Here is a 26,544-nt window from a genome sequence, read left to right on the forward strand (position 1 = left end):
CCAGCTGATGAAGGGGTATCCACCACACACTAAGATATGATCTAAGCTAATTTCAAAGTATTCTACATTTAAAAGCGAACATTTGCCAAAATGATCCCAAAGTTGTCTGCTAGAGAAAAAATGAATTTAGCACATGCTGATTTCTGAATGGCAACTAGGGTATTTGTGTTCAATTTTATAACAGGTAGAAGGATTCACTCATTGCACTGGTGAATGAACGTGAATTAGTAAATGGTAGTTTGTAAACCTTTGTTACTTCCACTATGTCTTCAGGCACTTGCACTTGAGTTATATTACACAAACCAATTCTAACACACAATGCTCCTATTTCAAAAAAACAGTGTAAACTTAATTTGTGTAGTGTTTTTCCAAGTTTGTACCCGCCACATTTGTTGGTTATCTGAGGACAGGATCCTCCTCATTGGTCAATGCTTATGCAATAGTGTTAATAATCCACAAATGTTTTAATAAAAGCAGGAGGGCTTTTTTTTTGTTCTGTACTTGCTAGCAAGATAAGGTAAATTTAATTCAAACATGAAGGAAATGTAACTTAATTAGAAGATGCAATATGCATGTCTTTTTTTCTTGATTAATGGGGATTATCAGCTTGTTTCACTCAACTAAAAAGAAAAGGCTAGGAGAACTCTTTGTATTGACATATACCTCTGTGTATTGACAAAATACTCAACAGTTTTTTAAAAGTTACATTTCTACAAATTCTAAAAATGACACTGCATGTCTAAATGGCAAGTTTCATTTTAAAATGTCTGTGGAAAAGTGAATTTTAAAAACCAGACTCAAAAATTGCAAGCACTTGTGCTAATTTTAGTTTGACTCCAATACCTACTCATTTAAACCAGTGAATTGTTCTGTCATTTCAGGACCTTCTTTTATAGGTTAGCTTTTAGAGATGTATAGCTGATGCACACCCTTGCATTTCATTATCCTGTTCCTGCTAATCTTCCATCACCATTCTAGAGAAGATAAAAGGTGCAAGTGTTTACATTTCAATGAAAATACATACTTAACAATGAGAAAAATATATCTGAAAAGTACTTAACACTTTAAGTTCATTCAGGTCTATTACTTTTTATCCCCAGTTAAGGTAAAATACATACTATACTGAGGGGGAAAAGGCTTAACTCAGAGCTGAAAGAGACTGGCTTAACAGTTTTCTTCACTACATTTACTAGTAAAAGAAATGGAATTAAACTGTGATACTGTTAAAGGAGGTGGTGAGGGGGGGAAAGTCAACTCTAAATGAATGAGGTAATTTCATACATTCAATAGTGTAAATAAATACAAGTACAGTTTTACAGAAACATGAGCATAAATTTAAGGGTTTTATTATCAAAGTCTTGTAAAACAATTTCAGAAACTGTACATCAACATGGCACAGACTGTAGCCCACTTTTGTTTTTACCTGCACAAAAGTAAAAGCTCTGAAACGTCTTTAACTAAGAAAACAGCTCATCTAACTACTTTGCATAACATGGAATCACTGTGTGCATAAGATTACTATTGCAGTGACAGTAAACACAAATTTATTAGTTTATACAACTTGAGATCAAGTAAAAAGTACATTATCAAGTAGACTTGCTTTTAAAAGCATACAAAGGTCAATTTTAAAATGCACTACCTCTTTTTGCAACATTTAGCTCATGAACAAATACAATAAAAATAAAAAACTGGGTGATGAAAAAAGCAACCTCTAATCATTGGACACTGGGCAAGTCAGGAGATTTTGCATTACTACATCAGAAAATTTGACCTCCCCAGACCCAAGAGAAGTAGTTAAGAATTAAACTATACCTCTCTCCACTGCCTGAGATGGATTTTAAATTGACTGAGTAAAAGACCATCAACATTAGCCATCCGAAAAGGTTAGTGCATTTTAACCTTGTCAAAATGAAACAAAACCCATCCACCCACCCCCCGAAAAATAGCCACATGGCTAAAAAGATTATCTATTTATATCAGAATGCTTATTTCCAGATGTAACTATGAGTATTAATTTTGTGTAGCCACACTTAAGACCCTTAAAAAGATCCATCATATGTTGTAGAATTTTCTTAGAACATTTAGGATGTTTCTGCCACAATTAACATGCAATCAGTGCATTCCCTATACTGCTCTATTACTGCAATGAATCAAACTCTAGAAACACTATCATAAGTGAGCCAATTTACTAAAGGAGATCATACAACATAAACAATCCATGCCTGCTGTAGATGCATGCAGCTTTTCACTTTTGCTTGAAGCAGCACCAAGTTAATAAGACCTACTTGGCTACTCAAACCAAATTTGGCCATAGCAAGAACGGCAACCAAAGTACCTCTCACTATAAAGCTTTTGATGTAAATTAATATCAGGAGCTTTACAACCATTTATAGATTAGAGCTGTATACATCTAGATTTAGGATTAACAAGTACAGCATAAAAGAATCACACAGGAATGACACTGATGCATGTCTGCAGCTGCATTCACTGCAAAGGCAATATTCAGTCACTCATATCCATGTCTTCTTCATGATGATCATCCCCATTTACTTTGGATTCTCTTGCTGAATCTCCACTTCCCTTATCCACTGGTGATTCCTTTATTTTGGGAGAAGCAGAATCTGCTACTTTCTTTTCTTCCTTTTTCTCTTTCTCGCTGTCATATCCTTGTTCTTCTTCATCATAATCCCTTGTGACCTGCTTTGCCGAGATGAAAAAGTAAAAGTAAAACTTGCCTCAAGGTTCTTATGGGTTTAAGGTTAATACTACACCAAAGGCAGTGAAACTAAACAAGTTTTTAAACATACTTTTACGTCTTTGTCACTCTCGGATTTTCTTTCCCGATCCTTCTCTTTGTCTTTGCTTTTTTTCTTCTTGCTCGTTGACCGCTCTCTCTCATCTCTGCTTCTCTCTTTGTCTTTATCCTTCTTCTTTTCCTTTTTATGTCTAAGATGACAGTAGAGTACCTTGCTCAATCTTTGCACATTGCAAAAACTAAGGTTAACACTTTACTGTAATTCCTTCACACAGAACCAGCCCCTCATGCCAAAAACCTAGCTTAAGCCACCACCACAATCACAAAACATCAGTTCAGCCAAGGTTAAGTATTCCTTTAGAATACAATCACGACCAGCCAACTCCCTATCGCAGCTCAAAGCAAGAGAGGGAGGTGAAAAGACAGAGTGGGGAATTTTCTAAACAGTGCAAGGCAGGACATGAAGTTTATTTCCAGAATGCAACACACCCTCCCACACACATTTATTAGTGCCAGAACAACAATCATGACTTCCCTTTCATGGAGAATTTACAGCAGAGTTCAAGAAATTCCTTGGTTGAAAAAGGATAAAACTATACCCCTCCACTATAGCTCAAACATTTCAGGCACCAGGACTGTTTCCTCCCCAGACACCCCTTTGAAAATTAGAGATACAGAGCAACTGAATTCAGAGGCCTGCTAGCACACTGACCTTCTTGGAGATGGGGACCGAGACAGTTTTCTTTTAGGGGACCTGGGCTTTTTAGGTGACCTTGTTCCACTCCTGCTTCTTCTGCGCCGTCGATCTCTGTAGGCATTAAAGGGTAGAACAGTCCAAAAACATCTCAAAGTCAGAAGTGTTAAAATTATACAGTTTATATTAACTTAAATATATTTCTACCGGCTCATATCTACACTCTAAAGGAGTACTGCTCTACAGAGACACTTCTGCTTGTTTTACCAAAGACATATTTACTATTATCAGCACTGCAAAGCCAATGCAGCTGTTGATAAGCAGCACAAGCTGCCCTCTATTCTACCTCCACTATCATGAAATAAATTGCCATCTAAGTTCTTATTACAGATATTAATGGTGTAGCAGTCAGATGAAACAGCTTGATTTTCAGCTATCATGTAGAGTTTTCAATAGGAAAACGGTTGTTTCAAACAACATCCATTTTTCACAAGGAAGGAGCAGAAATCTATTTTCAGAGACCAAAAAATACCTTCTTAGCACTTAAACTTATTTGAGGCACTTCATAAGTCCAGGTACATCCATCTCTCTCTCTCTCACACGCTCATTTAAGAGGTGCTTTATTTGAAAGTACATTTTCTCCTATTATTCTTTTATAGGTGGACAAAATAAACGCAGGTATGTTCCTGTAGTTTTCAAGCTGTCACAGTAAACAGTCTCTGAGTTGTGACCTTTTCAGGAGTCCAGAAGCACTCTGAGTATGTTAATTTAAGACTGGTATTTTTTTTTGTGTATGAGATTTACAGTAAAAAAAACCCCAAACAAACAAAAAGAGAGATGTGCCTAGATCAATAAGGCTTTGCACAGATTTCTTTAAAAGCTCCAGGTAAGACTGAGTCTCTGTTTCACTTTCCTTGAAGTGGGAGCTGCAGGTACTTTGATAAATGGGCTGTGGTGGTTTTGTTGGAACAGCTCCTATAAGTCTCTGTAACCCTAGTTGAAGTGCTAATTCATAATCTATAGCAATACTCCGCAGCAAATTAGAACTGATTTCTTCAGAGGTGAAAGAGGATAATTGTCACAATGATGTGACAAACCAGTTTAGAAACTTTTACACCAATACCACTATATACTATTCTTGAAACACAGACTAAGAAATTGACCCAAGTTCTGGTACCTGCTTGTGCTTCTCGATCGTCTGGTTGTGCTGTAGCTTTTTGGTGGAGTTTTAGAACGTTTCTTTTCCTTCTCTTCCTTCTTTTTATCCCTTGAAAGGCAATGAAATGTTATATATTCAAAACCAGTCAGTTATAGAGACAAATATTTGCATGTCACAAGAATAGGAAATAATACCAGATAACCACAACTCTGACATTTTACAGCACAAATTGTCTCTCCACTGTGAAACTCATTAGTGAGAGTGTGAAAGCAGAGTGGGACAATTACTGAAATAGCAGAACAGCAATTTTAATTCTTTGAGACAGCCAAGGAGTTACCAAGCTTAGATGCTAAAAGTTACAACTGATTTTTAAATGTAATAAGCATCCGCCGCTCCCATTGAAACTAACAGAAGCTGCATGTTTTCAGCATCTATGAAAATGAGGCCACATTTAAGTTCTTAAATACATACTCAGATATCTTAACTTTGGGCATCACAGCAGAACACAAACCTACTCTTACGAAGATACTTCCTCAAAGACATGAAAAGTTAGATTATACAAAAATGTTATTTGTTTAAACCTTGTCAGTGCTATATTTCAGTACCTATCACTGTTAAGATCTTCAATTTGTGGCACAGTAATAAAAACTACTTGGCAGTAGTTGATGACCTGGCTATTTTCTTTAATAGAAGTTAAATTACATATATTTCAGAATTAACAACTGGATTTCTAGAAAATTTCTGAAGTCGCAAGAGGGAATTACTTGGTTTTGGATGCGCTCCTAGACCTTCTGCCTCTCTCTCTGGAATGAGATCTCCTCCTTCTTGGACTTTTAGATCGCCGCCTACTTCTTGACTTTGAATGTGACCGCCTCCTTGATCTGCTTCTTGATCGTCTATCGAACAACGCATTAGCCACAGGATTACAAAAATATATTTGACCTAGGCATACCAGACTATTAGTTAAAAGCGGTCAGCGCATACAGAAAAAATAAAGATGGAACCCATAAAGTCATGCCCAGAAAGGCCACAACAGAAAAGCAAGCGCCACAAAGTACAGGTAATGAACGAGTGATGGAAACCTCTATCAGCTATGCAACATTATCTACTTCGATGTGTGAGTAAACACGTATGGTGGCAGAAGAAAACAGATAGGGTGGCAAGGAAGTTTTGGAGGAATTATTTGAAATGGAGAAAGTGAATCATACTGATCAGCAGTAGGAGCAGCACAGAAGGCATGGAGATGAGAGCCAGAGGAAAAAGTATTTGATAAAGCATGTTGGCAGGCAGATCAGAGATGCAAGCACCAGTGGAACACTGCAGATCTGAATGTCGGAACAAGCTGAAACTTGATGCAGAAGATTTAGAGGACCCAGTAGAGCAGTATGAAGACAGGAGGGACATAATTAGCATGACTTAACTGTGCACAGACTACTGAGGTGCAAGATAAGAACTGAGAGGCCAGAGACAAAGTGCCAAGATATTGCATTGGAACACCTAAAATATCCTGGTTTTACATTTAATCAGTCAGGACATTCTAAAAAAAAAACCCCAAAGTGTTTAAGCCACTAGTATATAGAGTAAAATTTGCTGTGTTTACCAGGAGCAAACAGCCCAGTGGAATATGCATTCAGTATAACAAACAGTGTTTTTGGAGTGAAGACCGAGTCAAATGAGTGTGGATATATATATTTTTTTTAAACTAGAAGTGAATGTTTCTGAAAATATCATCCACTTTGAAATCAATGAATCTAGTCCAGTCCCCTGCTCTCATGACAGGACTAAGTATTATCTAAACCATTCCTGACAGGTGTTTGTCTAATCTGCTCTTAAAAATCTCCATGGAGATTCCACAACCTCCCTAGGCAATTTATTCCAGTGATTAACCACCCTGACAGTTAGGAAGTTTTTCCTAATGTCCAACCTAAACCTCCCTTACTGCAATTTAATCCTATTGCTTCTTGTCCTATTCTCAGAGGTTAAGAACAATTTATTTCACTCCTCCTTGTAACAACCTTTTATGTACTTGAAAACTGTTATGTCCCCTTCTCAGTCAACTTTTTTCCAGACTTAACAAACCCAGTTTCTTCAATCTTCCCTCATAGGTTATGTCTTCTAGAGCTTAAATCATTTTTGTTGCTCTTCTCTGGACTTTCTGCAATTTGTTCACATCTTCCCTGAAATGTGGTGCCCAGGACTGCACACAATACTCCAGTTGAGGCCTAACCAGCGTGGAGTAGAGCAGAAGAATTACTTCTCGTATCTTGCTTACGAAACTCCTGCTAATATATCACAGAATGATGTTTGCTTTTTTTGCCACAGTGTTACACTGTTCACTCATATTTAACTACGATTCCCAGATCCCTTTCCACAGTACTCCTTTCTAGGCAGTCATTTCCTATTTTGTATGTGTGCAACTGATTGCTCCTTCCTAAATGCAGTACTTTGCATTTGTCCTCGTTGAATTTCATCCTATTTACTTCAGACCATTTCTCCAGTTTGTCCAGATCATTTGGAATTTTAATCCTAGCCTCCAAAGCACTTGCAACCCCTCCCAGCTTAGTATCGTCCACAAACTTTATAACGTACTCTCTATGCCATCATCTAAATCATTGATGAAGATATTGAACAGAACCAGACCCAGAACTGATCCCTGCAGGACCCCACTTTTTATGCCCTTCCAGCAATGTGAACCACTGTTAACTACTCTCTGGGAACGGTTTTCCAACCAGTTTTGCACCCACCTTATTAGTAGCTTCATCTTGGTTGCATTTTCTTAGTTTGTTTATGAGAAGGTCATGTGAGACCATATCAAATACGTGTGTGTCATTGTTGAATCAGAAGCCGGCAGTAGTGGCATCAGCACATATAATTTGTGGGTGTCTGAATATTGCATAACCCAAATTTATGTTGCAAACAGATTTCCTGGTGTTTGATTTTGCAAACAGTCAACCTTAAAGAGAACCCTGCAGAAATCTAGACATGTGATTACCCGAGCATGGATTATACAACTAAGGATGAAAAATGAAAGGGCAGATTTAAAGTAGTATAAATAGACATTACTTTGCAGCATAGAGGACGCAGTGGTAGGAGGAGTAAAAGATGAAGATTGGCCAAACGATAGAATAGGTTAGTTGTTGATAGCAATGAAGAGGGAAGGGTTTGGGATTGGGGAAGATTAATGCATTCAGTTTTTAAAATTGCATTGATAAGAGGTAAAATACTTAGAATTAGATTATAAACACAGTGTAATAGTGTGGCAAAAGCAACACCCTCATGGGGACCTTTGAAGTGCCCTAACTTGGGTCTTCCAAGGAGAGAAATGAGTGCCCCCTTCTGGTGACACTGTAGTAGGCCTCTGGCCCACAAATTAGTTGTCCCTTCAGTCTTATCCCACTGTGAGGGAGGAGGGGGAAAGAGGCCTAAAACAGTTCCAAATCAAAAAGCACACCCAAGTCAATTCTGGGCCATCCCCCAGTCTTCCAGTGCGGCACCCCACCCTTCCCTTCAGGCCTGTCTCCCATTCTCTTACTCATGCATTGCCTGTTTCTGGGGTTAAATGTTCCTCCAGCTAGCAGACCTGTTCTTCCGCAGCTCTGCAAGCAGAGAGGCAGAACTCCATCCTTTGTGCTGACCAGCCAGGTCCCGACAGCCAGGTTCCGTCCTTTTATTCCTCCTCCAGGCTTGGCACTGGGTGCAGATATAGCTCACTGGGGAGCTGGCCTTACCCATAGGCTCTCCTTAACTCTTTCTCTGCTGGTGTGGGGCCTTTCTATCCCAGCACATCTCCCACCCCCAAATACCATTTTGGGTACCTCCCTCCCTCACCAGCTCTCCCAAGAAAAACAATCAATCACAATTTGTGTGATGTACTGGATGTGGAAGGAGAAGGGCTTGAGAGATAGATACCATCCTCTTAATTTGGGGTTGGGTGTCTTTCATGGTGTGGAGCCAATGTAGCACGGCATGGTTGCTAACTAAAGTGAAATTATTGCCAAGAAGGTAGTATAACAGCAAGTCCATGGTCCACTTCACTGACTACGCCTCTTTCGTGATTATGGAATATGCCTTCTCCATTGGGAATAATTTCCAACGAAGGTAGAGGATGGGGTGTTTTTTTCACATTCCATCAACTGGGATAAGACCGCCTCTAGTCCCACATCAGAGGTGTTACTCTGTAGTGGGAATTTCCTAGTGAAGCTGCAGCTATACGAGACAGGTTCTCAGAAGAGGTGAGCCCTATGGGTCTGAAAGGCCTTTTCACAAATGTTGGTCCACTGGAATTTCTTTGGGCTATTGGTTTAATGGTTTAATAAGGGAGGCTGCATGGCCAAGAAGCCAGTAATAAATTGTTGGTAGCATTATTTCAGTCTTAGGAAACAGTGTACCTGTTTCTTTGGGGCTGGTGAAGGGCGTGTCTGTAGGCCTGGACCTTATCCACAAGGGTTGCACCTTGCCCTTCTCCAGGATGTACTCTATGTACGTCATCTCATTTTTGCCAGATGGCATTTAGTAGGGTTCGCAGTGAGGCCAGCCACCCTAAGGCACAGGAGCACGGCAGTTACATGTTTCAGATGATCTTCACAAGTCTGACTACAGATTACGATGTCATCCAGGTATGCAGCAGCATGTTATGGGGCTGGAAGACCTGGTCCATTAACCTTCTGAATGTACATCCAAACAGCAAATCAAGAATTGAAAAGAAGCCAAAAGGGGAAGCAAGGCTGTTTTTCCCCCAGGTCTCAGGCATGAGGGTTATGTACTCCACCTGATCTAGCCAGTCAAGAATTAGTCAACACATGGCAGAGGGTAGGCATCAACTTTCAATATGTTGACTTTCCTGAAATCTACGCAAAAGCAAGTGGTCCTAACTGGCTTAAGGACCAGCGTTATTGGGCTCTCCAGTCAGTAAACAACTCAATTATTCTCAGCACTAGCACTGTGAAGCAGGAGCGTCAGTTAGTTTCTCTCATCCTCTTGGGATGATGGGGTTGTAGATTTTCTTGGACTCAAGTGTTCTGGTTCAGTCTGGACGTGATGAGTGATCAGATGAGTTCATCTGGGCTGCACAGAAAACACAGTGGAGAAGGCAGCAGTGATCAACTGGTGGGGCTGGACCCTCTGTTTTGGAGTGACATTGCTCCTGATTTTGATCATCCCAACCCTCAAGACTGCAGTGGCCTGCGGGACTAATTTGGTCTCCAGCAGGTAAGGGCTATGAACAAGGCTTTCCATAGCATTAAAAGATTCATGGGGTAAACTTTGAATTTCTGTCTGTTGCTGGATCTCATAATTCACAGGCTCCACTTGTTGTATCACCTCATAAGGCCCCTGACAGCAGCTTTGATTCCACACGAATTTGGAAATAACAAGAGAACTTGATCCTCAGGGTGAAACACCTGGAGGTGGATCCCTTTATGACAGGATGCTTCCTGTGTGATCTGGGCACCTAGGAGGTTCTTGCTGGCAAATGAACCTAGAACTTCAGGCTTCTCCTGAAGGCTAAGAACACACTGTACCACAATGTCAAACTGAGGTGACCGTTTTTCCCACATTTACTGAATGAGATCCAAAACCCCTCATGCTTGTCTCCCACATAATAGCTCAAATGTTAGGAAGCCGGTGGAGGATTGTGGCACTTCACTTGGTCCCAGTGGCAGATATCCATAGCTATGAACCTTCTCAGCATATTCTTTAGCAACCTGTTAAAAGTGTTCCATTAGCCCACCTCTGTGGGAACAGTGGACAGACATTCAGAGAGTCTTCATTTTCACAACTGACATTCTTGCTTCATCATCTGGGAAATGAGGTTTGTACACAAGTCCATTATAATTTCCCATGGAACCCAAACCCAGGCAAAGATCTTCAAAAGTTCAGAAGCAGCTACTCTGGTATTTATGGAGCACACAAGTATGAGCTTCAGGATACCAGGTGGCATAGTCTACAAGCACCAGAATGTATTGGTAGCTTGCAGCATAGTTACGGGGCCAACTATGTCCATTCCAATACATTCAAAGGGTATGTTCATGGGTGGGAGGGGAACCACTGTCCAGAGTGTTGTGAGCTGGCACACAAAGCACAAAAGCTGGGGAAGTCCATATACACTAAAGGCCAAAAAGCCCAGGCTAGAATTCGAGACAGTGTTTTCTCCATCCCAAGGTGCCCATGAAGGATCTGGTGTGGACCAGCCATATAACCTCCCTCTGGTAGGATCTGGGCACCAGAAGCTGGTTTTCTCATTTCCTTGGTCTGGTAGTCTCTCTCAAGGTGAAATAGGCGGTTGGCCTTCTCTCAAAATGAGGGAAGCTTCATCTTGTCAAGGTTCCACCAATTCCTCACCGACAACCACCACTTGGGTATAGGGTCAGCTCAGGATGTCATCGCTTTCCATTCTTCAAGGAGTTTGAAAATTTTGTTTATGATCTCATACTCGAGGGAAGAAAGGGTCTCCAAGTTGGGATAATATTGGGCCTCACTCTGTTTGGCTGTTGCCAATTTGCGTGAAAGTTCCTGCTGCTGGAGAAGAGACATCTCCCACACCAGGTTCACTAGGGTATGTGGAATTGGGGAGACTTGTTGCTCAGAAAAAGGTCCCAAAGATTCCTTCATCAGATCTCTACAATATTCCCAATCTCAGCCATTAATAACTGAATAGGCAAGGGATGGGGCCAGGCCAACCATTATGCTTCCCCACAATTAGGTTATCTTGGACGCAAGGGTAGGGTTTCATGTCCCTGTGTACATATTGTAGAAGGAGAGTTCCTCAGGGTGATCCAGGATTTGGGACCACCAAGATCAACATCAGGATTGAGAATATGCTGAGTCCAAAAGATCACCCTTATGGGGGTGGATCAACTTCATAAGACTTTGATCTTCAAGCATGGGCTCCCACTATTCATATATGCGGAAAGCTGCGATCTTGGGAACAATGCCCAGGACAGCCATGTGATGCTGTGATCAGCACCCCCTGGGGTCCCTGAAAAGTCCCCTCTGAGTAGGGTCCCCCTAATTCAGTTTCCATGGTTGTTCCCTTCTTAAGGCCAGGCAGGTTGGTGGTTTCTTGAACTGGGACCCAGGTCAACAGCCCCAGACCTTTGGTCCAGGCTATCCAACGTCCCTGCAACACACAGGACCTCACCTCATGTGTCCTGGTGAGGGGTCAGCAGGGTGGAACCCCTGCCAAGATGTCAGCCTCTGTAGCCAGCTCTCTCATTCGCCTGTGCTCGTCCCTTGGCTCCAGCAGGCCTGTAGCAGATCATCATCATGGGGATCTTGGTTGTCAGATAGTACTCCATGAGGCAAAGGGTGTCAGTCATTGCCTCAGGTTGAAGCTGTAGGATCCAGTCCTTTCCCTCGGGGGAGGGAGTGGAGAAGGGGAGTATCTGGGTGAACTGTTTGAATAAAATTCTCTCTACCACCAAGGTTCATGTCTTTATCTGAGGTCTGAGCCATCTCCAATACAAATCTCATAGCTTTTGGGCAACTGGGGGGGGGCGGGGGGGGAAGGGAGGGGCCATGCTCTCAGAGGATACTACTCCTCCAGGAAGTGTCAGAACATCTCTTCTGAGACATCCAGAGCATTGTGGATGGCCACTTTGACCTGTCCATAATCTCAGGCAGTAAAAAATCTAAAGTACATAAACCATTTGCACTCTCCCAGTTAAGTATAGGGCAAGCAAATCTGCCTGCTGTTCAAGGGGCCAACGAGCTGCTGTGACTACCTGTTCAAAGATTTTGAGGAACGCCTTGGTGTCACTATTAGGCCCTATCTTTGTTCCTGACAGGAACAGGATCTGCCATTAGGTCTAGGCCTGCTGGTACCACTGTAGTGGCTGGCTGTATTAGGGTGACCAATTGTTGTACCAGCTGCTGCTGTTGGGCTGCTAGATCATGGATTAACTGCTCCCGCTGGTTGACCATTTGCTGGAAAAGTTGCTGTTGAGCATTCTGCTCAGCCATTCACTTCAGCAGCTAATCCATATGCATCCAGCTACAGGGGCTGGTGGCATTTGTTTAGGGTCCCTCCTTTTTTAAGGTTTGACCAGCTCCCTTCCACAGGAAGAAGGTCATTGCCTGCATTCTCCATCAAATCCATACAGCATGGAGAGAGCAGCACCCTCCTGGAGACCTTCTAGACACCATAACACAGCCACCGGGGGGGGGGGGGGGGGGGGGGAAGAAGAGGAGTTGCTCACTCCTGGGGTCTAACTGCTCCTCTCCAGTGTCTGTCCTGCTACAGCTCTGCAGGCAAAGCTCCCTTCAGGTGGAACTCTGTCCCTCCTTCCTGACCAACTAGCCCCCAACTGAGCCAGGCTCTCTCCTTTTATTCCCCCTGCAGGTTTGGCATTGGCTAAAGGTATAGCAGGGCGAGGCTAGATGAGACCATAGGCTCTCCTTAACCCTTTTTCTGCTCGTGTGGGACATCTGCTCCACCACACAGGGTATGGAATAAAAATGTTTCAGTGGACACTCTTAAGGCTCCGAGCAAGCTGTCAGTGCAACTCTTGGTGCTGTAAAGTACAGGACTGTCTGTGCTACAATGTCACTTTCCAATCCACGTTCCCAAGCTCTCTACATGGCTTTACTCACTGTCATACTCTGCACTGGTCCTGGTAGTCAACTTAACACCACTAAACAGATTTGCTTTTTTCTCTATTTATACCTAACAGCCGGTATTGCCAAGCTTAACGTTTTAAACGGAATTTTGAAGGAACTGTGTAAGGCACTTATTTCTGTTAATATTTATGGAGTGAGAAATCTAACCTGTGCCTAGAAGTAGAAGGAGTTCTCCTCCTTCTTGATCGTGATCTTGATCTTGAATGCCTTCGTTTTTCATCTTTTTTATCTGAAATTACGAAGGGAAAACATTAGTACAAAGGTAAAAGTGGTATCTATCTTTAAGACCACCCATAAAAGGAAGTAAGAGGGTGTGTTTGCACCCTCTTCAGACATCATAAAGAAGCAAAAGAAAGCTTGAAAAGTTGTTTTTTGGTGGTGGTGGTGGTGTTTTTGTTTTGTTTTAAATATCAGAAATTCAGGTCTGGTCTAGCCTGTTCTTGGAAGATGCTTTGGAGAACTAGTAGACTATGATATAACATGAAACTTGATTTAGAGGGGAAGTAATTTTTATTCATACTAGTGAAAAAAAAATTTTCACACCTGCTCAACTCAAGCATTTAGCTGTGGGAAGAAAAACTTAAGTTTCAGCATTCCCACCCCTTCATTTAAGGGCTGAGAAACCCAACTCACTGCTTTGGATCCTTTAAAAGAGAGAGTAATAGAACAGAAATCAAGATGACTAGAGTTAACACTTCTGATCAATGGAGCTTCTCTCAAGTTCCCTTCTCTCTCAAAATACATTTAAAGCATTCAGACTTCTTTAACCTATCGTAAAGCAACAAAAGAAAATAGGGCACGACCACATCCTTTTACCTTAAAGGTCACGTTTCAGGTTCATTGTGTGTCAATTTAGAATTTGAAAATGAATTGGCCAACTCTCCCTGAAACAGAATTTTTATCCCAAATTATGACAAAAATGGCCTCCTCTCCTTTTCGCTACTTCCTAATCTGGTCACATGAACACTAGCAATCACTGAGAATAGCACACTTTACTGACAACCAAGTGATCTGACCACTTGATATTTTCAATAAAAAACTTGAAGCAGAGGTGGCTATAGCGACTCCTCTAGAATTCATTCTGGGGGCGATTTAGGCATTTCATCATCTTCAATCAAATGCACTTTGATAAATGATGTGTCTCATTCACTAATTTATTCTCCAGAGCACTCTTCCATCATTTACATAACATAGACTAATAATTGTGAGGTCTAATTTGAGCTCCAGGTGAATCATTCAACCACTTTTGAAGGATCTTCTGCTGTAGAAACACTTCGCAATTAAAAATTAACCCATTAATCATAGAATCAGAGAATCATAGAATATCAGGGTTGGAAGGGACCTCAGGAGGTCATCTAGTCCAACCCCCTGCTCAAAGCAGGACCAATCCCCAATTAAATCATCCCAGCCAGGGCTTTGTCAAGCCTGACCTTAAAAACTTCCAAGGAAGGAGATTCTACCACCTCCCTAGGTAACGCATTCCAGTGTTTCACCACCCTCCTAGTGAAAAAGGAAAGTATGAAAACTATGTTTTACAGTGTATAAGCCCTTTTTAGCGGCTATACCGCCAAAAATGGTGTTTAACCAAATATTTAAAAGTAGTTCAATTACCTGGCTCTATGGCTGCAGAAATCAGTGATTGTGCTTCTCTTACTCTTTTCATAGCTTCCTCTATTTCTTTACTGGAGGTATCAGATTTCAGACTTGGTGAGACAAGACCTGCAGCTACATGGTTCAACCTGGAACAAGCCATTAAGTGAAGTGAAAATGAAATTTCAGATTGAAAAAAACTGACTTTTTAAACGAATACTGACCTAGACTGGGCAGACTGCAACTTGCTTGGAAGTAAGGGGTACTGCTCTTTGATTAGCCCAAGAAGGAGATTGCAGCTCTGAGTCAAACTCCCTCCTGGTCTTGCCACTGCTTGGGGGAAAGAGTGTCATGTGCACCCTCCAGCCTCTCTGACTGAACCCACCACAACCACACCATCACACACAGGGCAGCGGGAGCCATGCTCGATGGCCACACCTCCGCGCATAGGACAACATGAGCCAGGCACCATGACCACACCACTGCACACAGGGCAATGTGAGCCATGCACCATGACCACACCATCACACACTGGGCAGCATGAGCATGCCCAGTGATCACCATGAGATGGTCAAGTTCAGGATCCTGACAAAAGGAAGAAAGGAGAGCAGCAGAATATGGACCCTGGACTTCAGAAAAGCAGACTTTGACTCCCTCAGGGAACTGATGGACAGGACCCCTGGGAGGCTAAGATGAGGGGGTAAGGAGGCCAAAAGACTGGCTGTATTTTAAAGAAGCCTTATTGAGGGCACAGGAACAAATCATCCCGATGCGCAGAAACAACAGTAAATATGGCAGGCGACCAGCTTGGCTTAACAGAGAAATCTACGGTGGGCTTAAACACAAAAAGGATGCTTACGAGTAGTGAAAACTTAGACAGATGACTAGGGAGGAGTATAAAAATATTGCTTGACATGCAGGGGTGTAATCAAGAAGACCAAAGCATAACTGGAGATGAAGTGTATTCTGACGTAACTACATTGCTCCTTCCCCTACTCACAGGGTGGGCAGGGAAGAAATGGAAAGAGGTTGGATAGACATCTTATGTAGCAAGCTCCACAAAACTGCTCTGTGCTGGAAGCAGTGATACAGGGTACGAGGACATGGGACAGCTTACATCCTCTTATTGCTTTGGCCCAGGGTATCACTATTGAGCCCACAAGTAGTAAGGGGTCCATTTATTGTCTTGTATAGATACCAGTTACCAATGTTACCCCTCAAATATTTTTGAAAAGGCAGAAATTTTTATTCTGATCGGCTTAAAGGGTAAATCCTTAGAGGAGAAAGTAAACTAATTCAGATTGATGTGACCTGCAGAACACAAGATTCCGTTTTAACTTTGTTTTCAGAAGTCAACTTGTTTCCGTGCAAGGTGTACGTGCTTGTACCTAATGGTTTAAAAGGATTAAAGTGACTGCACCACAAGTTTCTTTACATAAAGGGCATGGAGTAATGAAAAAACTGAATTCCTCTCGCCACCAAATTAGGAGAAACACAGTCTTTGATGCCTAGTGCTACGATGAACCAACTCCCCACCCCCAGCCCAGGTGGCTTCCACAGGAAGCTAGTTTCTTCCAGTCTTTATCTGGCCAGGTGTGGGAAATGGGTCAGTATTGAGTGACATGAAACATTACCCTCAAGATTAAGTGCACGCCAATATAAACCTAAATACTGAAAGCTATCACTTGCACTTACTTTGGATCCACTGTGCTCATAAGCTTTAATAGCTGATCTGCTGCAAGAGACTGTGAAGAGACATTTTAAAACATGTTGAAAAGCATGAAATTTGCTTTAACACATTGACAGGTTAACCAAGCCTGAATACACATGGAATATAGCTAAAAACAAGAGCACAAAGTGCTTACAGTTGAGAAATGCAGAGACAACACAAAGAAACAGGGACTAGGGTTCAGTGGTTTCTTTAACCTTCTACTTCTGGGGGGTGGGTGGGTGTGTGTGTGTTGTTACAGACATACTTGCAGACAGATATTTTGAAATAAATTACCAAAATAATTGAAAATGGCATGATTATACAGTGTTATTTTGACAAATAAAATTTGCAGAACTTTAAAATATTCTGTGCAGAATTTTTAGGCACAGAATTCCCCCAGGAGTCTGACCTACACCATTTGAATGCTGGTGTTCCAAGTCTTCAGTTGGAATCAACCACAGGGTTTTAGAGACAGTAATTCTTTAGTATATATTATCTCAAGTGTCAGGATTAAATTAGAAAAGAAGCAAGACTGCAAAAGGATTTTTAAGTTGTACTATGAAACTGCTAGGCCCATAAACAAATGTACTGTATCATATGAAAAATAGGATTAATTTCTAAAAATTATTGGAACTTAAAACTATGCCCAATTTGGTCCCTTGCTATAACAGTATTTTTTTAGCACTGGTTCAGGAATAAATATAGCAAGTCCTGGACCTTCAATCGGTCAATTAATATACTGGTGGATCACAATCTACTGATCACAGTCTAAAAGTCTGCCAAAGCTGGGAAAAAAATAAAAAGTCACTTACATACCTGAGAGTTTAAGTTTGCTCCAGGAAGCCCAAGAGCAGCTAGGGCAGGATCAAGAGCAGGAGCTCCCAAAGCAGCTAAAGGAACAGCACCAATCTATAACACACAGATGATAAATTAAAAAACAGGCATTGACACAGTACAGTCCCTTTAACACTACCACATCACCTCCTAATTTAAACCCGATCTAGCGATCATGTACATTAATATACCCTTTAGCAAAAGTGCCAGTAAGACCACTTCGCCTCTCCTACTTATGTATTTGCAAACTGAAACATATAGAAGTAATACTATTGGAATTTTAGGGGGAAAAAAAGATTGCCTCCCACTCCCTTGGGCTGGGTGGGTGGGAGGGAAACAACCACCAACCAAAAAGACTTTACCATTATATTCCACACAAACAACTTAAAATGACTTTTTTTTTTTTTTTTGAAAAAAGTGACTAAAAATATCACTATGTTTATTGCTTCACTTTCTATAGCAAGTATGCTTAGATTACAATTAAAAAGGCAATTTTAACAGCCAGACTACAAACTCTACCAGGATTCTTTCCGTAGCATTCATCATGCCTAATAAAAGGCTCTGAAGGTAATATTATACCTTCAGAAATACCTGTGCAAACTGACTGACCAGATGTAAGCCATTAGAATTTAGTAAACAACTGCAGATGCTAAAAAGGAAGGAACAGAATCCATCTCACTATTTTAGTTGCAGTGGGTCTGCAATGCTAGCCAAAGTAAAAGGCAGTTTTAAAAATACACAACCCCTCCCTCCCCCCCATTTTTCTCACTGAAGTGAGCAATTATGACTGAATACACACAGAAAACAGATCTGCATAGTAAGTATGTACCTTCCCTCCCCCTTTAAAGGCATACAAGGATACTCAAACAGATTCTATGAAAACAATAATGGAATTCTGAAACATGCCTACTGAATATATATACCCAACTCCCACTGAAAGTCAATGGAAACTGGGCACCTAACTCCTTTAGATGCTTTTAAAAATCCATACCAGCCATTATAGTCTCTGAGAAAGCCTAAATAATCATATAAGAAAATCTATTAAATAAATTCCAAAGTAAAGCGCATTTCAGATTGGCACAATTGAAGTTAAGGATCTGTGTACAATATACACATTTTCAAGAATGTATACAATCCATCTTAAGAGAAACTAACCCTTCAAACAATAACTGTATTTAAAGCCAGTTCTGGACCAAGTTATTTAATGGTTTTAATATAAAGAGATAGAACTGAGAACTTGCCCCAACAGAAGTCTGATAAAATCTTCTGAATAATTTAATCCCAAACTCTTCTTCCCCATGGTTAGCAGTCACCGAAGAACTTATACAGGCTACTAGAAGCACTAATTAAATTTCTGAGCATGCTTGTAAAAACCCAGTCTCCACACTAACAACCTACCATTGTTATACCATACAGTTCATCATGGTACAACTGATTTGCAGTGTGGTTACAGTGTTTAACTAAACCACTACAATGATCAGTACAAAGTCAAATCTCTTCTTGCCATCCAAGCCTATTTGCCCAAGTGCATTAATATAGTAGATTAAGATCTAGCAAAATATGTACAGTATTCCTTTCACTCCAAGCAAATGAAAACCTACCTGAGAAAGTGGGTTGGGAGTAGGCAGGAGACCACCTCCAGGCAGCAGACCTGCCACAGCATTAGCTGGTGCCAAAAGAGATAAAGCCTTAGTCTCATCAGGAATAATTCCTGCAGAGAAACAGCCTTGCATTAGAATATATTCTCTCTCAAGGTCAGAAAACACACAAATACACCCAGAAAATGTCTCCCTGATACACCACCTGAGTTTGTTGAAAGTACTTATGTTGGCTAAAATATAAAGCTTGATTTCTATTAATATTTATCATTAAATTTTATGTCAGAATGAAACTTCAATGTGTGAAAATTTGACTGTTCCTTTTTCTCTACAAATGGTTAAGTTTCTAGCGTAAAAAATAGCACAATACACACTACTTTTTTGTTAACACTGCCAAGATTTCATCACCTGTACTCGATTTTTAAGTCATGAACCAAACGTAAGCAAGCACAGTCGGTTCTCCAGGGGTGTGCTCTCAACTTTCAAAAGCTGTTTTATGAACAACGACTCGTGTCGGCTGCTTCACTATAAAGCACACAGAAAAATCAAGATACACAAGACAAAAAAAGTTTGATTTAGGGGTTAATAATATGGTACAGTTCACTATGATTTTTTACACCTACCATACAAATTTTGTAAAAATTAAGAGACGGTAAGGAAATATTTTGTTGAATAAAGCGTAGGGCTTTTGCTGACTCGTCAAATGAATATGAAAGTGTCTGCAGATCTCCAAATACACGCTCTGTGTGTATATACAATATATTGTGGCACATTCCTTACCTGTCCAGTAAAATGCATATGTTCCATTATGTGCCACACTTACTGTACCAAGAATGCTGCTACATATTGCCATTTCAGAAAAAACTTCTGGCCCAAACTCTTGTAGCCAACTAAGACAAGTGTGGCTGATTTTACTGCCTATTCTGCACACAGAACAATCTTATTAAGGGTCCTACTACCAAACAAATATGTATGTAGGTAATTTTTATTCTATCCAACAGCAAAAGCCCTATACAGATGGATTAATCTGTTAATGTGCCCAAGCCCCCAAAATGAGAGTTCAATAAGACAATTTTACTATATATTTGCAAATACCAGTAGTGTTTCTGTAATACATATTGAGAAACTGCATCTCATCATAAAACATACAATATGTACAGGGCACTTAAGAGAAACTGGATAAGCTGCAGAAGAAAACTGTTGGGTGGTATTTTCAGCAGGGCCTGGTATATAGTTCAGGCTGAACCAGGGAAAAGAACTGTAAAACACAACAACAAAAAAGAAAAACCACTGTTAAATAAAGGTAATGGTTCCTTCCACCTATACTGAGAAGTGCCGATAATATAAACAAATGTATAATACACAGCAGTGTTATCTTGCTTGTGTCATTGAGCGGTCATCAATTTAGATACCAAAAGTTATGGGGGGGGGGGGGGGAGAAAGGTCATTTAGATATAGGGCATTAATGCATCAATATATTAACATACCTATAGAGATTAGGGGTAATTTTGCATGCAAAATTATGTCTCAGAGGATATTATAAATTATATCTACACATATTTCAAATTAGTGCAAATACAACATTTCTGGCATCTAAATACAACTCCTCTGACTTATCTTGAGACACCTCAGAAGATCCGCATCCATTAAAAAAAAGTCATGCATCTGATCCTCTTTTTTTTTTTTTAAAGTATTTAGAAATAAATAAAACTACAATTTAAAAAAAAGCAATGAGGCCCCTCACCAGTTAATTTTCATGCGGCAAAGTTTTTTTTTACTGCTGCTTTGTTAGAACCAAGAAATACTGCTTGAATGTGTAGAAATGAAAGAAAAAGAAACAGACAAAAGAAACAAATATTAACCAAAGAACCTAAATAACCCCCCAACCATCTTTAATATTAAAATTCCTTCCAAATCTAGGAATATCACAGTGAAAATTAAAATTAATACTATGCCTTACCGTAGACTTTGTGTATAGGTCTAAAACACAAAGCAACAGCCAACACCAAAAATATCAGTAAAAGCTAAAACTGGACTGTGATTGTGATATAGGGGACTATTATCTGTGCAGTGTAATAATTAACATTTACTTTAGTGATGGACAACATTAATACAGAATATCACAACAGAAATTATAGAGTATTGGGCTCCAGTTCAGCAGACTACTTAAGCATGTGCCTAGCTATAAGCACGTAAGTAGTCTTGCTGACTTCAAATACCTTCCTATACTGTGCTTAAGTACCTTGTTGAATTGGGGCCCTACTGATAAATATAAAGAGAAAACTCTGTATTCCAAGTATAAAAGCAAACATTTTATTACTAAAATAAGGAACTTAAATTTAACTTGAAAACAGCAGACTCTGTACTGTGATATGCCATATCATGTCCAAAATTCTGAATCTCCAGAACCACACACAAGATGCCGCTCACCCCACAAGAAACTCCTTGTTCAAAATAGGCCCACTAAAATGCTAGTATTGGTTTAACTTGTAACATATCATCTTTAGCACATTCTGAACTGAAACTATTGGGCAGATTTCTCTAAATGCCAAGTTTATCCACCATCAAGCAAATCCGTCAGTCATACTGACAGAGAACCACATTACCCATCAGTAATTCAAATGTTGAGTTTAAAGTTCTTAAACAAGGGCCTCTGAAATATTTAAATGCTATTGACAGAGATACTGTTATTATAGCATGACTTAATAATGTATAAATAAGAATAAGGAAGAAATTCCTTAAGATTCACTTTTTACCCAGATTAATGTAAACCAAAACAACTACTTAGAAAGTGTTCTGTATTTTGAAAAATGACTCAATTACAGATCGTGCTACAAATTTTAAAGTAATTAAGTCTTAAAATGTTTAATTTCTTTTAAAATTTTTCTTTTAACAAGAACCTATGACTGCTCACCAGCCATGGAAGACAGCTGATAGAATTAAATTGCCTTGTCAAAAGTCTGAACAGCACAGGCCTTATCTTAAATTTGTTACTGTAATACGACTTAATCCGCAGAGATTTTACTCTATTTCAAAAGGATTTTAAGTAAAAAAATTTAAGAATAAACCAATAATCAGTATATTTGAAATAAATTACTTCTAAAGCCTAGTAAAGTTTAATGAGACTTCTGTAAGAAGTGTTGTCTTCTCAACACATTGTTTTAAAACAAGTTCCAAAAAACCTGCTCACTGTCTTTTAAATTACTGTAACACCCTATAATGTTAAAAAAAAAAAAAAAAAGAAGAAGAAGAAGAGATAATGTAGTTAACAAGTGGTTACACCAGGAAAACACTTGGGGACTTGAGTGCTTGCTGGCCTTTAGTTAATGTCTAGAATCCCCTGTAGCTGCAGAGGACCCACTGTGTTTCAGTCATCTGGAAGGGCTTTGCATTTGCCTTCTCCACTACAAAAATCACACACACAAATAACAGAGAGAAGAGTTTATTATTCAGTGAAATTCTATAAAATATAGCAAGCCTGAACAAGAAAACTTGGAATAAAATCTAATACCCAGTGCCCATTTGGCACCTCTTGGAAGATCTCACTTTCATCTTAAAGCAATCATTCAAACCCTTGGTATACTGGAATTTACAGGGAGGGTGAATGTTTTTTCAGAGAAGTTGTCAACTAAACGAAGTAGCAAGGACACTGCAAAATAACTGCTAATCCACTCCCCCATTCACTCTCAAAGAGGGAGAAAAAACTTGCATGAGGAAATTATATAAAAATACATATCCTGAATAATTCATCTTTAAGGCAATGTTTCTTATGCATACAAGTCAGCATTTTTAAGTCTGGTTAGAAACATGTCTTAGGGACTTTGATGCATTAAGAGCATAATTTTCATATAATTCTGCTTAAAAACATTCGCACCTTAAATGTAAGATTTTCTTATATAAAAGATTAACAGGAAAACTTCCAGCTTTCATCGGGTGTCAACAGAAAAACAAAAATTTGCTTTAATGAAAGACCTAATGACAGCGTACCAAGGGTTTCAAAACGTTAATATCTTAGATATTTTACAGGTTACTAAACCTCACTCTACTGAGCTATACTGGGGTAGACTGCCATCTTATGACGACTTCATAGGTCATTAAACAATTCACAAACCTTCTGCATATGGTACGACTATCAACGCTCTGTCAACGAACACAGTATTTGTCAGATGCTGGGCCACAACTGCCGAGTCAGGATCATGGAACTTTACAAAACAGACCCGTGATGAAACAGGCAAAGGAGAATCACTAAAGAAAGAGGAAAAAAAAATAGTAGTATTAGATACAAACTTAACAACAAAAAAATCAGACAAATTCATTAAAAACACTTAAACATTTGCAATCTGTTCACTGTATTAAGTCTAAAGACTATGTATCTGAATATAGAGCACAAGTGTTGCAGTGTGGTTTGAATTTTGTATCAGTTCTTACCATTAAGCTTTCATTAACAAGGATGATTGATAAGAATGTGTACATAAGAATGAAATGATACTGAATGAAGTTGCTTTGCCGTGATCACCAGAGATCTAACTACAGGATAGGAAATTAATTTTATTCCCCCATTTACAAGAGATAAATAAATGCTAATTCTACCACACACAATCTTCTCTAAATTAGCCAGTTATCTGAATACAAACTGGTAACTATGATTCAGGAGAGTGATCCAGTGGGTAAGATGTGAAAGGGCGGTGGTGGCAGCGGCAAGAGAAAAAAGGTATATGCCCCCACAGAAATTCCAAACATAGCAATTTCTACACCCTCTGCTTTTGGTCCAAAATAATTTTTGAAGTTATATTAAGCACAGAGTAATGATTAAAATAGCACTTTCATTTAGCTATTCACACATTTTCAATAGGTTTATCTTTTGGGCTAAAGTTTATCATGCGTTTCCTTATGACCAACTTCCAAAATGCACAAAAAGCATGAAGTTCAAATTTGAAGCTGGGCACATTATACGCAGATAACTAGGATTTGCAACAACATAGGACCAGAAATAGATCAAACAGAAAGTCAAGAAATTAAGGTGACAGGCAATGGATTTTAAATCTCACCAATCGTATCAAGAGTTTTTGAACTCTTATGTAGTGAACTTGAAGGAGACTAGAATGTCCCTTATAGGGCAGATCCAGGTCCATGTCTATGCCACAGTTCACCTGCAGCAACTGTTGGTGGAGCTGCAATTAAAGCTGAATGACTACCCAAGGGAAATACACGTTGGGACCATGTAAAACTGTTTGTTGCAGGATCCTAGGGAGGGTGAAGAACCCTGGAATTTCTGGCAGAGAGTGAGAAGATCTTTTCCATTCCTCCGTGACAAAAGGCGAAGAGTTGAAGGTTGTAAGGGACATCAACTTCAAGGTGTCCAAAGAGCATGTGTAAAGGTTTGGAATTTGTTTTTTCATTTACCCTGGTAGGAGTGGAGTTTTCATTTACACAGAGGAATAAACTATCCAGCCAGTGAGGGAGTCTGAGGCAGCAGCCACACTTGCATGGTAGATGAGGCAAGACCCCTATCGATGTTGGGGACAACTCCCCACAAATTAAAAATATCTTGCAGTTCTGAGCAGTAGAAACACTGTGGCTGAAAAATAATCTATCAAATGAAGATTGTCTTCATTCAGATACCTACTAACATGGAGCATATTTTACCTGTTCACAATAGATTACTGGCTTCTAATTAGTATCCTGGTGCAATTCAAGGTGTTTGAATTAATCTATAAAGGGTTCATAATTTGGATTTTATGTTTTCAAAACGGTGGCTAAAAATAAATGTTAATTTTCTTTAAAACTTCTGATTCCTTTATTTAAAAAAATAAATACAATAAACCTATTTAAAAGTACGATAACTTATGTCAAAGCCTTCATTTACTATAATCTAAAAATCATTTAAATTAAATTAAAAAAAAAAAGCAGCATCTTTGAAAGTCAAATCACTACACTGGTAGAAGTCACTGGCTAAGCACTAGAAACCAGAATTTGTTGAAGTGCTAAATCCAGCTTCTAACAGCAGTAACCTCTTCTGCAGGTGCAAAGAGACTATTTTCTCATTTCAGTTCATTCAACTAGTTCAGTTCAATAACTAGTTCATTTAAAGCTAAGAATCTGATTGTGAGTTGAAAAAGCAGGACAGCTTGTTTCCCCCTTCCATCTATGAATAAAAACTAGGTAAGAGAGAATGACACTTCTTAGTTCTACAATCTTGAAGGCCATGGTGACCAGAAAGAAATCAATAACTAGAGACAACAACACTTCCTTTGTTTAATAAATCAGTTTGTTTTAAATGCAAAACATGTTGCGATAAACTTTTTTGTTATGTATCCAGCACACTTAAGCTAGTTTTATTTAACTAATAAAAAAATTTAGAATGCGGTTTTTGTGCATTTTTCCAAATAGAACTCGACAAATCAAAGGTAAAATGTCAATCTAGTAAATAAGTAATGCATCATTCACCATTTTCTAACATAATAAAATAAAAGTTAAGAATCTGAATACATATGTTAAGGTATACAACTACTTAAATGAATGTGTACACAGTTATGCTCCTGGTTAGCAAAGAGAAGCACCAAATTTAGTATAAAGGCTAAATTTAGTTGCAAGTCAACATGTAATGGTTACTAGCCAGTGAGAATCAACTTCTCTTTTGGAAAATAAGTGCAAATACAAAACAAGATTAAAATAGATTTAAATAAAGGTTTCCTGCTTCATGATGCAAACAGATTAAAATCAGTGATTTAAAGCAATCTACACTGATCAGAAAGTACTACTTCTTATCTTACTTCATATTTGTCTGACCAACTGAAATCTTGAATGCAAGATCCCAATCTAACAAAGCAAAGTCTAACCTTCAAGAACTGAGACTCTGATTCATATTTTAACAGTATTAACATCTTAGCTTAATATTTCTCTTAGATCTTGGTTTGCCTATGTAGCTTGGCCTTAAGTACCTGAGCCTTGACAGAATCTAACAAGCAATAATACCATCACAATTAAGTGGGTTTTAAGACAAAGCCATTCCAGGGTTGCTTTTGACCGCATTCCTCTTTTGAGCAGGTCATCTTAGCGGTTCTACAATGTCATTTCTTCAGTAGTGTCTGCTATTCTCACTCTAATTTTGCCAAGAAGTGGTTCTGGCACTTTCTTCAGCAACATTTACCTTTCCGGTGCACTGACTTTTGATCAGGAACTTACTAAGCTGAAAAATCATAAGAACTGTACATACTACTATTCCAAATGTAAATTCTGTAATTCTCAATACCACTGAATCCTTAGTCAAACCCAAAGACTTAGATAAGTTACAAAACTGATGCTGCTTAGTTTAAATAGAATTGGTAGAACTGTATAAAGAAAGCAAATAATTCATGCTGCAAGAAAATGCAGAACGCCATGTCATAGAGACTTAAACATGTTACATTTTAAACAAATCTCCATCATTTTTTTAACCCGTTTCTGAAAAAGATTCTTCGATGCAGACAGAATCTGTTTACACAAATATATGTCCTCTCATCAACCTACCCATTTTACCTGATCCATGTCAATAGTTTGATTCCATATATGACATCACACAGGCAATACAAACACTAAAGCTTTGAT

The 26,544-nt window shown here is 39.3% G+C and overlaps 1 protein-coding gene across 5 annotated transcripts in view; it reads right to left on the minus strand.

The window, feature by feature from the left end:
- Positions 1-1,330: 1,330 nt before the first annotated feature.
- The window catches only part of SRSF11 (serine and arginine rich splicing factor 11), a 42,081-nt gene continuing 16,867 nt past the window's right edge, over positions 1,331-26,544 (minus strand). The window contains exons 1-12 of one of the 5 annotated variants that reach the window (XM_077825204.1): positions 20,107-23,042; positions 19,366-19,482; positions 18,961-19,070; positions 17,342-17,434; positions 16,510-16,559; positions 14,836-14,963; positions 13,372-13,453; positions 5,373-5,504; positions 4,627-4,716; positions 3,468-3,563; positions 2,808-2,946; positions 1,331-2,700 (exon numbers count right to left, since the gene is read on the minus strand). In XM_077825204.1, coding sequence (XP_077681330.1) covers positions 2,503-2,700; positions 2,808-2,946; positions 3,468-3,563; positions 4,627-4,716; positions 5,373-5,504; positions 13,372-13,453; positions 14,836-14,963; positions 16,510-16,529 — 885 coding nt within the window. In that variant the 5' untranslated portion in view covers positions 16,530-16,559; positions 17,342-17,434; positions 18,961-19,070; positions 19,366-19,482; positions 20,107-23,042 and the 3' untranslated portion in view covers positions 1,331-2,502. Of the gene's footprint in view, positions 2,701-2,807; positions 2,947-3,467; positions 3,564-4,626; positions 4,717-5,372; positions 5,505-13,371; positions 13,454-14,835; positions 14,964-16,509; positions 16,560-17,341; positions 17,435-18,960; positions 23,043-23,068; positions 23,203-26,544 lie in introns of those variants that run through there. The other 4 variants (XM_077825199.1, XM_077825198.1, XM_077825201.1 and 1 more) reach the window with 4 other exon arrangements.

The sequence above is a fragment of the Eretmochelys imbricata genome, chromosome 8 (genome assembly GCF_965152235.1).
Source record: "Eretmochelys imbricata isolate rEreImb1 chromosome 8, rEreImb1.hap1, whole genome shotgun sequence".
NCBI lineage: Eukaryota > Metazoa > Chordata > Testudines > Cheloniidae > Eretmochelys > Eretmochelys imbricata.